Here is a 13,826-nt window from a genome sequence, read left to right on the forward strand (position 1 = left end):
CTTTTTTCTACATCATTTATTTCCATTTATTTTCTTATTTCTGCTTACTTTTAGGATTTTTTTTCCTTTTCTCATTTCTTAAAATTAGATACTAAGATTATTGATTTGACATTTTCTCTCTTTCCAATATAGGTATTTAATGCTGTAAATTTTTCTGCAAGTACCACTTTAGTGACATCTCACAAATTTTGATATGCTGTACTTTTATTTTTATTCAGTTCAAAATATTTTCTGAGTAAATGAGAAGGTAGTTTAATAAAACCACAAATGGAAACAGAAATCTCAAGATTTTTTTGTTTAATAAAGATATAAAACAGTAGTGATAAATGAATCTTTATAGTAATAAAATACAAATTGATACAATAAACACATTGGGAATATCCAACATAAATGTTAAATAAGGGTTCATTAAATAGAAGGAATGTAGGATAAAAAATTTTAGCAATAGAATAGAACAAAATTTTCTAAATATCAGCAAAACCTAAGAATTGGTTGGGAATGGGGCAGGTAGGTAAAGGAAAAGCATTTTGGAAATTGTAATGTGTGGTTGTAGGAAAGGGAAAATAGAGAAGAAAAAATATTCTGAAGGTCTAATTTTACAGGAACAAGATGTCTTGGTGAGGGGAAAGTTGGTATCTTATTTTTAAATATTGTGGAAAAGTGTTTGTCTGATATTTAGAGCAGATAAAAGTAAAATAATCATGATGGGTAGAGAAGTATCATAAAATCTCAAAGTTAAAAAGAGAAAATGGAATGAATAGGAATATTACCAGACTAACAAAAATGAAGAAAAGGAAAATAAGGTAACAAAAAATGTAAATAAATATAAACATAAACTAAGATGAAATGATTAAAATCAAGCATGACTGTCATTGTGTTTGTCCTTTAAAGTATAAACCACTAGATTGTAGTATTTTTAAATGCTAGATTAAAAAATATTTACAGTTATAGGCTGTAAAATATAGACATATTTTAATGATATTTTTAAAAACGATAATGGGGTAGACACCAAAAACATGATCCATAAAATAAAAATCAATAAATTGGGCTTCATCGAAATTAAAAATTTTTATCTCTGCAGGAAATGGAAAATAGACTACAAACTGGTAGAAAATATTTGCAAATCAAAAATAAAATATCCAACAAATATTTTGTATCTAGAATATAAAAAGACCTCTCCAAATTCAACAATACAAAACCAAATAATCCACTTAGAAAATAGGCAAAAGGCATGAACAGACATTTTACCAAGAAGGATATGCAGACAGCAAATGAACCATGAAAATACGTTCAACATCATTAGCCATGAGGGGATGCAAATTAAAACCACCAGGAAGTATTGCCATACACCTATCAGAATGGCTAAAATTAAAGAAAAAAACAAAACAGTGATTACACCAAATTCTTGTGAAGATGCAAGGAAACTTGATATCTCATACATTGCTGGTGAGAATGTAAAATGGTACAACCACTCTGTAAAATAACATGACAGTTTATTATAAAATGGAACACATGTTTACCATATGACCCAGCAATTGCACTTTTGGACATTTATCGCAGAGTAATGGAAACTTATGTTCACACAAAAACCTGTACACCAATGATTATAATGGCATTATTAATAATTGATAGAAGCTAGAAGCAACCGAGATGTCTTTCTGTGGGTGAATTATTAAGCAAATTGTGGTACATCTATACCATGGAATACTACTCAGCAGTAAAAAGAAATGAGCTATTGATACATGGGATAACTTGTATAGATTTCCAGGGAATTATGCTAAATCAAAAATCCTAAACCTTACATACTAAATGATACATATAACATTCTTTTTTTTTTAATTAAAGTTTATTGGGGTGACAAGTGTTAGTAAATTTACATAGCTTTCATTCTTGAAATGACAAAATGATAAAGGTAGAGAACAGATCAGTAGTTGCTAGTGGGAAAGGGAGGGAGATGCCCATGGCTATAAAAGAATAGCAGGAAGGATCCTTTATCTTGACTATCTTTATCTTGACCGTGGTGATGTTCACATGATCTACATGTGATAAAATTACATAGAACTAAATACATACACATACATGCACGCACACACACACACACACACACACACACAAATGAGTGCATGTAAAACTGGTGAATTCTGAATAAGATCAGTTGATTTTATCAATACCAACTGCCTGGTGTTGATATATTATAGGTGTATAAGATGTTACCACTGGGTGAAATCTATACAGAGTCTCTCTTTTACTATTTCTTATAATTGCATGTGAATCTAGAATTCCTCAAAATAAAAAGTTTTTAAAAAGAAAGTGAAGAGGTGGTCCTAGAGATATCAGGCAAAGAAATGAATAAAGTGCAGTGCATCTACATTATGGACTATTATGCAATTATTTAAAAGAATAAATTGCAGCTTATCATTTGCTTGGTAGAATTTCCATAATGCTTTGTTGAATGAGAAAAGTAAGTTTCAGAAAGTGAGTGTAATACGATTCTATAATTATGAAATAACGTCCAAAAATAGGCACACATAGAAGTATATATATTTGTACTCATCTATATATGCTTTTGAGAAAGAAAGAGATTTGGCAATGGGTAATACATGAAAGAAACACAGTTGTTTGTTTAGATGAATTACCTTGAGGAAGGAATGGATGACCCAGATGGTATGGAGGAACTGGGTGAAGAACCAAAAAAATGGAAAAAGAAAAAAGAGAGCACTCAAAATACCAATAAATTTAAACAATAACAGTGTATACTTACATGCAATTATATATGCATGTTATGTTCTTATAAATTTAAAGAAAATGTAAGAATTATTTTTATTATTTTATAATTTTATTGTTATTTAATAATTATAAATTTATTGAGATATAATTTATATATCATTCAATTCACCCATTTAAATTGTACAGTTCAGTGGTTTTTTAGTGTATTCAGAGTTGTGCAACTATTGCCACACACAAAAACCTGTATACCCATGACCAACATTTTTATCACCCTAAAAAAGAAACCCTATATTCATTAACAGTCACTCACCTTTTACCCTCAAGCCCCTCTCCCTAGCCCTAGGCAACCAGTAATCTGCTTTCTGTTCCTATACATTTGTGTATTCTGGACATTTCATGTAAACATAATCATATAATATACGGTATTTTGTGACTGGCTTCTTTCACTTACCATAATGTTCATTCATGTTGTAGTATGTGTTGTAGTATCTGTCAGCACTTCATTTCTTTTTTTTTGGGGGGGGGGTGGAATGTTGAGGAACAGTGTTTCTCCAGGGCCCATCAGCTCCAAGTAGTAGTCCTTCAATCTAGTTGTGGAGGGCACAGCTCAGCTCCAAGTCCAGTTACCATTTTCAATCTTTAGTTGCAGGGGGTACAGTCCACCATCTCATGAGGGAATTGAACCAACAACCTTGTTGTTTAGAGCTCATGCTCTAACCAACTGAGCCATAGGCCACCTCTCCAGAAGCTCAGTGGCAGCTCATTGTTTTCATTCTAGTTGTGGAAGGCTCAGCTCACTGGCCCATGTGGGAATCGAACCGGCACCCCTATTGTTCAGAGCTCACGCTCTAACCAACTGAGCCATCACTTCATTTCTTTATATTGTCAAACAAGATCCCATTTTATGACTATATCCCATGGTATTTATCCATTCAAAGGTACAGACTTGCCCCTGTGCACCGTCATCGTGGGACAACAGTGGTCATAGCAGCGCTCTCTTTCTCTCTTTAATCTTTCTTTTAAGTTCTATGCTTCATTTGGTATCATACCCAGATATTAGACTCCACTAATTGCCAGCTGATTGCTCTATTCTTTTTAACAGTTCCCTATAATATGAATTGTTCCAGAGTTGGTCCAGTTAAATTTGAGCAGGAATAGTTGTTGAGGCTAGCCTTCGAAATTTGTTCTGATTCCAGGAGGGCGCTTCTTCAATGTGTCTTTTGCTGGTTCTCTAAAACTAGTTGACCCACCATTTAGTTTGTTGTTCTAATGCAGCTACTAGTCTCCTTTTAATTGCTTGTCATAAAAATCGCCACTGTTTTCAATAACCCAGTTAGGCTTGAACTTCCTCATACTCAATTTCAAATAAAATCAATTCCTTGGAATAGAACTTTAGAACTCTCTGTACTTAGGGACTGACTCTCCCCTTTGGCAAGCCTTTGAACCACTGTTCTGGGCAATGGGCAGAGATGGTAGTCTCTGGTTTTCTCATCTTCTTAGCTTGCCTTTCTGGACATGGAACCTCAGCCCTACAGTTATATTGGGATGAGGGCCGGGAGGACCTCACTAGTGTCTGCCTGCCACCACCGTGATAGCGTCTCCACTTTGTGAATGGGGCCTGGCTGAACAAAGGGAACACATGATATCTCAGCCACACTCACCAGGAATTTAACTTGTGCAGCTTGGAGTTAGAGTAGATTAGAAATGTTGCTGGCCTGCCCCTTTTGGTAAGATGTCATAGCCCATGGATGGGAGCTGAGGAGAGATGGAGCCTAGCCCTCTTGGGCACACCCACCCAGAGTGGAGTCTCTTTCAAGCTAAACTGCGGAGGGATAGGAGGGAGGAAACAAGTCATGGCGCCAGTGCCATAGATTCTCTCTGTTCTTACCAAGTTTTAGTAGATTTTCTTGAATAAATATTTTTTCATCCTCTATGTTCTTGAGACAATTTCCAGAGACTCAATGGTTGTTTTGTTTTGTTTTTGTACAGTTTTTAGCAGTTATGTGTGTTTGGCTTGGGATAGGGTGCATGGAGCTCTTCGCATTGCCATTCTGGAAGTTGGAACCCCCAGAATTAATTTTTAAAAGACTGTGTGAAAGGAAATTCCTGGTTTTATCACACACTATGAGTTTCAATTCCCTTAACTATTAATGGGGATAACAATCCACGCCACACTGCTTAGGACAGAGTTGCCCTGAATAACTGTTAGTTTCTTCTTTCCCTCCTCTTATCTCACTTTTGGGACTTAGGGAAGTTCTAGTTGAATGAAGGTGCCTGCCCAATAATGCGTTGTTACACTTAAGGATTTTAAGACTCCAAGTAAGTATTTCAAGTAAATTAAACATATATTTAAGCACTCTTAAAAATGATCTTCATACCTGGACCAACATTCTTTCAGAGGTTTGGTTCATGAGAAAATACTTTTAACAAAAATCACAGCATGACTCAAAGTCTCTTTCTTTTTCTTCCCTCTCCCTCACCACCTCCCACTACCACACTCTCTCCTAATTTACTTCCCTCCTGCATTATAACCTTTCACCAATATATGAGAATTACTGAGTAGGAATTGAATGATTGAATAGTTTAAAAAATAAAATTCAGTCAGTCTATGTAAAGATTTGTCAAGTGATTAGAAATTAGTATTCTCTCTGAGCCATGTTTTCTTATAGTAGTCTGGACATTGACAGAACCCCACTTTGATAGATAGATAGATAGATAGATAGATAGATAGATAGATAGATAGATAGACAGATAGACAGACAGACAGATGGATATTTAAAAATGAAAATTTTGTGAAAGTCATTTCCAATTAGTTTTTTTCTTCCTTCCTTCCTTCCTTCCTTCCTTCCTTCCTTCCTTCCTTCCTTCCTTCCTTCCTTCCTTCCTTTCCTTCTTTCTTTCTTCCAACAAAGATGATTTAAAGCGTAAGATGTGTGTGACATTCTTCTATGTACTTGGGCTCTGGTATGCATGTTAAGAGATGAGATGGGGTTTTTAGGAGCTGACCAATCAGTATGTGTCTTACCAAGACAAAACTTTATTGTGGTGTTTGTTCATTCTTCATGTAGCTTATCTGCCTATTCATTAAAATGATCAGAAAGAACAATATGGATATGACCCTAACAGAAGCAATAATTGATATTTACCTTTACTCCCCCTCATAGCAGCTTTAGAGCTGGCCAAGGACAGATAATATTATGTTTTGAACTTCTCGTACAGGTGATGTTGAACAACCAGAATCTCTTAAAATTGATTTCTGGGAAAAAAAATTTTGATTTCTAAAGTGCTGCAAACTTTTTGACCTTCTTAAGGTATTTAGAGTCAATCAGAGATAAATTGTCATCAAATAAGAGAGAATGAGGATGATAAACAGAAATCTGTACCGAACATTTTATTTTGAAACCCAACTGTCTTCTTTTATAAAGAATTCAGATACTTGGGATAAATTTAAAAACAAAAGAAACAAACTTTTAAGTCAAAATGAGGAGGATTTTGTGTAGTTGGATTGTGAAATTAAAATTACATTATGTGGTATAGCAGGTGCATACTGACGCCTTACTATGTGTAATATTAGCAAAACATATTCCTGATTCAAGATATAAGTCTCATAAATAAATAACTGTAGTGTTAGACAGAAAATATTTGTTATAATAGAGAATCTAAAGATGACACTTCAGTCAGACAAGGAAGAGATTTATTCCTGTTAGTCAGAATTAGAAAAAATTTCATAAAGGAAGTGTCATGTGATCCAAAGCCAACAAAAAAGGGGCAGAAATGTGGGGACATAACAAAACCAGTCACACTATGTTCCAGGCAACCTTTAGAGACCAGTCAGTAATCCCATCTGACTGGAGTACTGGAAAAGGGAAATAAAGGTAGATGATTTGTAGTAGATCATGAAGACCCTGAAATGTTACCAAAGGAGTTGGGAGTTCATTTTGAAGCCAACTGAAAATCACGGAAGGGTTCTAGAAAAGGGAGTAATAAAACGGTATCTTAGAGAACTTCTTCTGACACCTACATGCACAATAGGTTTTAAAAATATCAGAGGTAAGAAGATCAATAGAGAAGCCATTGTCACATTAGGCCAGGTGGCCCAAATAAGAGAGCAAAATCAAAGTGGATGGAAGTTCCACAAACACAAATAGAATCAAGGAAATAGATGCCAGAGACACTATGGTGAGAGATGCCCAGAACGTGGGAACTGATGTCCGCCGTGCAAGAGGGAGCACAAGATGTTTCGAAGTTTAATGTCTGTGTGTCAGGGAGGTTGACAATGTTCTTAAATAGAGAAAGGAAACAGAGAGATAAGGTTTGGGGAATGAAGAAAAATGATATTTCATTTATTCGATAAATATTTATTGAGCATTTACTATGTGCCAGGCACTGTTCTGAGGGGATGAGAATTATTTTAATTTTTAAAGCACTTTGTGTGGGAAAGGCACTGTTCCCAATCTGTGTGACTCCAAAGGCAGAGCTGGAGCCAGTGAGTAGGAGTCAAGTCGGAAGTAAAATATCTTTCTAATAAATGGAGTCTTCTTGATAAGTTGTAAGAGTTCTGTTACAGGCAGTATTCAGGCATAAATTACATGATATTCTTCCAGGAAGACTATGACAGAGATTCCTGTGGTAAGAGGGAACTTAGACTAACCTTTCTGCAAGTTCTTTCCTGAACTTAAGTGCTAGTCTGTTCTTTCTGATGATCTAGTCCTATGGGTTCTATTATTAATCTCTTGTTTCTCTCAATTATTAAATAAATTACTCATCTCTTTGCCATTCAGTAAAACTCACACATTTACATCTGTTATTCGTGAATTATTTCTGGTGAGGGCTCTTCTGCTTTATTTTTAAAAAAATTCTACCCTGTAATGTTACCTTTACAGCTAATTTAGAATGGGAACTCTGGTAGATGGGGTTATAAATATCAGAGGAAAAAAGGATTTCTTGTGCCTAATAATATTTTTGTTTGGAAGAAGCCCTGCAAACAAGAAATGAATGATCTTGATGTCAGGATTACGATGCAGCTTCTGTGTTTTGCAGTAATTCAAAAAGAAATAAAAATCTCAGAGAGGTTCATTTTGACATAGCACGGTAAAGAAGGAGAATCATTATTCTCCAAACACTGTAAAGCTTTCAATCAGCAACATTTATTTGTGCTGCAAATGAAGAAGGAAGGGAATGGGAAAGGAAGAAAAGGAAGAAGGGAACCTGTAGTGAGTTCTGCTATGAGCTATAGTTAAAGCTTTGCATTTCTTGGTGTCTTTTGAAACGTAAAATTTCACAACAAATAGCTCTGTAACGTATAACCGGTATGAAGATTCAATTCAGATCTAAGCACTTTGGTTTGCTTTGGAATCTTGCTATTTTCTGCATTTGTTTTGACGGCTCTCATCATTCAAGATTGACGCTTGGATGGGTGTGTAGGAGGAAGCAGCAGCAGCAGGCTTACAGCTTGCAGACAAAAAAAAAAAATCTGCCTTATCTGATGGCTATTATTGAAAATGCGAGGTGTAGCCTGGGTTGGGTAATGAAGGGGAGCGAGCGAGGGGGAGCACGGAGCACGGAGCTGCATACTGATGAGTGTAGGAGTACTTGATAAAAAGACTCTGGCTGCTGGCCGTGCCTCGCTCATTGTGGAGTACTCCAACAATCACAGAACGCAGCCCAGCCTAAGCTGACAGCTTGATATGCCTTCTTCTGCTGCCTGGTTTTGGTGGCTGTATGACGTACTGGTCGGTAGTAAAGATTAATATGTAAGAAAATGTGGAGCTAGGATCAAGTCATACTCCACAGCCTGCCTGGCAAACTATGTTTTACTTCTGACTTTGCTCTCTCGCTGAGAACATTCATCTGTCAAGCTGGCGGGCTCTTTTGATAGCAACTTTCCCAGGAGCATGATGTGGCAATGCCACCTCTCAGCCCAGGACTACCGCTATTACCCCGTGGACGGCTACTCCCTGCTTAAACGCTTCCCTCTTCATCCTCTTACAGGACCCAGATGCCCTGTCCAAACAGTGGGACAATGGTTGGAAAGCATTGGGCTACCTCAGTACGAGAACCACCTGATGGCTAATGGATTTGACAATGTGCAGTTTATGGTAAGACGCTCTCTGTGTCCACAGAGCTGCCTTTTGTCTGTCTTTGCTTCTTATGTGTCTTACATGGCTCAGAGGCAGCCTGATTTGCACGAAAACCGGTCAATTTTACATGTGTAACTGCATCCGACCTTAGGACTGAACTTGCTGTGTACATGTATCCACTTGTTAAAAAATGAGATCTGTAGGCATCCATGTAACATATGTATTATGTGAATGAACCGGTGCGAGTACTATTTATAGGCAGCAAAAGAAGATTAACATTTACAGTCTCCCTGTCGTTCTCTGTGTGATTTTTATAAATTTGTAATCTCAGAATACCCAGTTTGATTATCGCACTCTTCAGTTAATTCTAGATTCCTAAAACATATTATTTCGCTTGAACAGCAGCAGGTAGTGATTAATCAGACAATCTGTGATGTTTACTGTATGAAGATCATTTTTTTCCCCCTGATAATTGTTCAATAAGCAATTTAGATTGTTTGGACAACCTTTAGTTTGTTAGCAAACTGCTTTAGATGGTCAGTTATGAAGAGCATTCACTTATACATGCTGATTGAAGAGCATCAAAGTATTGTTTATTACTTTGGGTAGAAAACAAACACTTTCATCAATGATATTGGAAAGAGGCTAAGGGACTAAGTAGATTCACATACTTCTGAATTCTGGTCTGCATGCAAACTTCTCACTGTGTTGACTCCAGGAGAGGCAGGAGGATGGGGAGATGTGCAGACCCAGAATACAGCTTTCTAATCATTTACATACCTCCCCCAGTGTTCATCAGTTTCCCTTGTTAAGCGACGTCACTGTCCTTATTAATGTTCCTTGTTTTTAAGGTCTTATCACATGTACTACTGAGCCCTAAATTTAGAGAGAGCCCCATAACATAGGCATGTAGCACACAAATAGCTTGTAGAAATAGTTAATAGCTATTTCTAAGTACTAGAAATACTGGGGCTGACACCTGAAGCTTTTTAATACCAGAACTGATAACAAAACACTGGGAGCTAGTCATGTCTTTTTATCTCCATTTGAGATCATTTTTCTCCAAGCTGACTTGTAAATTTGAAAATTTCTCAAATTGTGGAACGTCTGCCTCTTCTCCAAAAATGTGTATGCCCCATGAGTTTTTTTCAAAGAAGCTACATAAATGTATTAAGACATATGAGCTCTAAGTAATTGTATACATAGAACTCTTTATGAACCTATTTTGTTTACAATGAGATATGCAGCTACTGGTAGTTTTCTCATGTTTAAGAATATCATTACTGATTAGACAGACAAGATATTGTAGATATTGAAATAGGAAAAGAGTGAAATTTCTTCCATTGCTATGAAAGTCTTAGGACACTGAGCAGATTTAGGATAGAATTAGGACACTAAACATAGGATACCATGAAGTAGAGGAATTATCAAAACAATGAAAATCTTTGTGTCGTTATTTATGTTTACTGCACATTTTGATAGGTATTCTTTCTCCCTATCTTCACTTGAGATAAGACTCTCATTTCTCATTTCTATTCCTCAAACCCTTGTCTAAATTTATTCTGGCCCCATGAGAAGTTAGGTAGGTTTTTGGAGTCTCTAGACTATTTGGCTGCTTTGAAAGATTTTAATTCAGCATAATTTTCTTCTGAATGTTAAACACTTTTGAGTAAACATAATCCCTATTTGAAAGCCTGGAACTGAAAGGTTAATCAAACAGGTTTTGAATAAGCATTTGGAGATCGTAAAAAAAAATATTCCTGAATGAAATATGTATAAGCACTCCAAAATGTATCTGGGAGGTAAAAATCCTGTACTTATGTGACAAAACCAAGGTCTGATCTTCTCCATAGATTGTTGTCTTTTTTCAATTCCAAGTATTGTATATAATTTTCCAGAAATTAAGAAAACATAGTTAATTCACATGAGTCAAATACTTTTTTCATAAAACAGAATCAATGTTTAAAACTTTGAATTTTCATTTAGAGGAATTAGTTAATTAAGAAAATGAAGCAAGTCATAAAATGGTGTCAACAATTATTGCTTTCTATACTGCTGTACACCATTTATTTGTTACTAGTATCATAAAAAAACAATTTCTACCTTTATAAAAATTATTTATTAATCTCCATAATCTAATTTATTTCATTACGAACTCAGTTGAAACACTAGTATGATCAGCCCACTTTAAGAAACAGATTTCATTAATGTGGTGAAAAATCGGCTAGACCTGCTTAGTCTCCACTCGGTATCATATTCTAGCTTTTGTTTTTCTTGAAGCATATTCTGACCTGCATTTATTCATCTTGTTGCCTAAGCAACAAGCACCATACTCCTATAACTATAATGTAGTACAGGTCTTATTAGCTTTTTAGAACAAGACAGTAGAAACATCAAGAGGATATAATCAATGTTAGTTGAAACATCATGGTAGTACATACATGCATAGATATACTTTATTTCAGAAACACTCTCAAGAGTTAATTTTTCATTTAATAAGTATCCATTAATGAATGGGAGTTTTAAAGGGTCCATATAAGTAACTTTCATAGTGTTTACTAAAATCTTTAACAAATTTTTTTTTTTGCTAACTCTGTTCGAAATACTCTCACACATAAACACACTGTATGATGGTTTATCCACACTGCTGTGATTAACTTTAATAAAGATTTCTTACATCAATTCCTAGACATGGTTAGAAAAGAAGGACACCCCTCCCCCCTTTATTTTTAAATATCTATAAGTTGTTGCTTCTCCTTTGGTCTCTTAATACTCATCCTTGATTTTATTGATGCGTGAAATATCTGAAAGTTAAAAATTCTAAACTTTTTCTTTATGTATCTGGTTCTGGTTTGTAGAATAGTTGTGCACACAGTTTTGACCCTTCTGTATCCTTAAATATATGAAACAAATGGAAATTGGTAAATCAATAAATAGCTACGAAAGTACATTAGGTTACCTAAGACTTTGGGAAAGTCAGATCTATGTTGTAATCTTAAGTCCCTTCAACACAGAGCCCTTTGAAGACTTATCCAGGCCCCAGTCTACCCGTCTATCCCCTCGGAAGTCATCCATCAGCTTTCTCCTCCTTAGGCATGTCGACCTCCCTGCTATTCACTAGCCTCTGGAAATGCTATGGTCCTCTGACATCCCACCTATTTTCCCCAAGTTTGCAACATATAACATATGTCTAAGTTTCAAAGTTCCTGTTTTTGTTCACCAAGGAGTTTAGGTGTGAAGGCTACTACACAAAATGCATATGCTTCTTTGCTTTTTATTATACATATTTGGACCATTATCTCTTTTTTCCAAGTCTGATGGCTACTTCCTAAATTTTAAGTCTCAAACTATCTATTCTTGTCCTGATGACTGCTCAATTGTACTCTTCCCCCAATCCTTTCCTGGACAGCTATTTCCTTTCCTTCCCCCTGTCTTTTATCCTCAATATTTGCCTTGTTTATGTAGCTTTCCTTAACAACACCAATCCTCAGCAGCCTCTCTTTTCTCAGAACTCATGTGATGGTTGTATTTGGTCTGAAAAATTACACTTGGCATTTCATTATTTATTCTTTAGAATTAAGAGTTAAATTTACACTTATATGTATCTTGTTTCCCCAACTAGACTGGAAGGTCCTCGTTCTAGTTCTGTGTATTCAATTTCCTTGCCTTTCTCACAACTCCTAGAATAATGCTATGTACATAGAAATCACCCATAAACACGGGAAGCACAGCAGAGTGTTGTAGATGGACCTCCAGCCTCATTTTTAATGTGGAGGCCTTATCTTGCCAGGGGGAACATAGAGCACTAGTACCCTATATTCATTCATGCCATCAATACTCCTGAAACATTTTTTATGTGCTAGGGACAGTGTTAATTATGAGGGATGTAACAGTGAACAATACGTGATCCTTGACCTCAAGCGTCAGTCTTGCCCTCAGGCCTATCACATTATTTGCATAAACTTTGTACACACATTCCTTCATGTGCTCACACACACACTATATCATGAGGATCTTGCCCCTCCTCCTTCCATGTAATCACTATCCTTTAACATGTTACTCACTAGCAATTGTTCTTCCAGCATCAAATTACAGTAGGCAACAGAAGCAATAAAATCTATCACAGCATGGAGTAAAGGAAGATACTGATAACATCAAAACACTGACAGTGTTATGGTAGATTTAAACTCCAAAGACTGAGTTAAGAAGTTTATATTACTGGGAGGACTGATTCCTAACCTCACTAGGATAACTAGCTGACAGTTATATGTGTAAACTAATCAAAAGGGGAAAGAATGAAATGATACCAACTTTTTTTTTTTTTTTTTTTTTTTTTTTTAGCATCTGTGTGTTTCTAGCAATTGCCATCTCGATTGACTAGGAATGCTTTGACCATTATTATAATGTTCAAAATACAGCCTTTACACAGTAAGAAACAAAAATAATACCAGGAGCCCTATGTGAATTGGCATTTTTGTCCACGTGGGTGAATAGCATTCATACAGGACTTACTGAAGGTCAAAGTGAGTAGTGCCTATTAGATACTGAAGTGGAGCCCCAGAGCTCTTGGAAGTCATTCATTTGAACAAAACATTTGAGCAAGATAGGTCTTACAAGTATTTAAATAAAAATTTCCTCCATTTTTGTGGTGCATTTTGCATGCTAGTGGATTGACTTCTTTTTTCCTTTTACATAACTTTTCTGTAATAAGACACCCTTTGCAGTTGACCTGATAAAAATGACTTTTTAAGTATCTTAGCAGCATAGCATGATTCAAGCAAGAAGTTAAACTTGTGAAGCAGAAAAATATATTGTCCCTGTAGGGTAAGAGTAATAACCTCCTTGATGATTTCTTGTTGCAAATATTGTTTAAGAACATTTTATAAAATTGTTGAGATTTAAAGGTAGAAGAGAAAAATACCTTCCACCCTCCCTACACCTTCGTGTTTCTGAAACAGGCCAGGCTCTGTGTTGAGTGGGTGGCTTTCTATTGAAAGTGCAGCTATAATTTTCCAAATT

The 13,826-nt window shown here is 35.8% G+C and overlaps 1 protein-coding gene across 13 annotated transcripts in view; it reads left to right on the forward strand.

The window, feature by feature from the left end:
* Window positions 1–13,826, forward strand: part of ANKS1B (ankyrin repeat and sterile alpha motif domain containing 1B) — a 915,638-nt gene that overhangs the window by 535,711 nt on the left and 366,101 nt on the right. For 12 of the 13 annotated variants that reach the window (XM_081058249.1, XM_081058238.1, XM_081058246.1 and 9 more), the window contains one exon: window positions 8,719–8,825. In XM_081058249.1, the coding sequence (XP_080914375.1) occupies window positions 8,719–8,825 (107 nt within the window). Of the gene's footprint in view, window positions 1–8,248; window positions 8,826–13,826 lie in introns of those variants that run through there. The other variant, XM_081058242.1, reaches the window with a different exon arrangement.

Source organism: Rhinolophus hipposideros (assembly GCF_964194185.1).
Source record: "Rhinolophus hipposideros genome assembly, chromosome: 9".
Taxonomy (NCBI): domain Eukaryota; kingdom Metazoa; phylum Chordata; class Mammalia; order Chiroptera; family Rhinolophidae; genus Rhinolophus; species Rhinolophus hipposideros.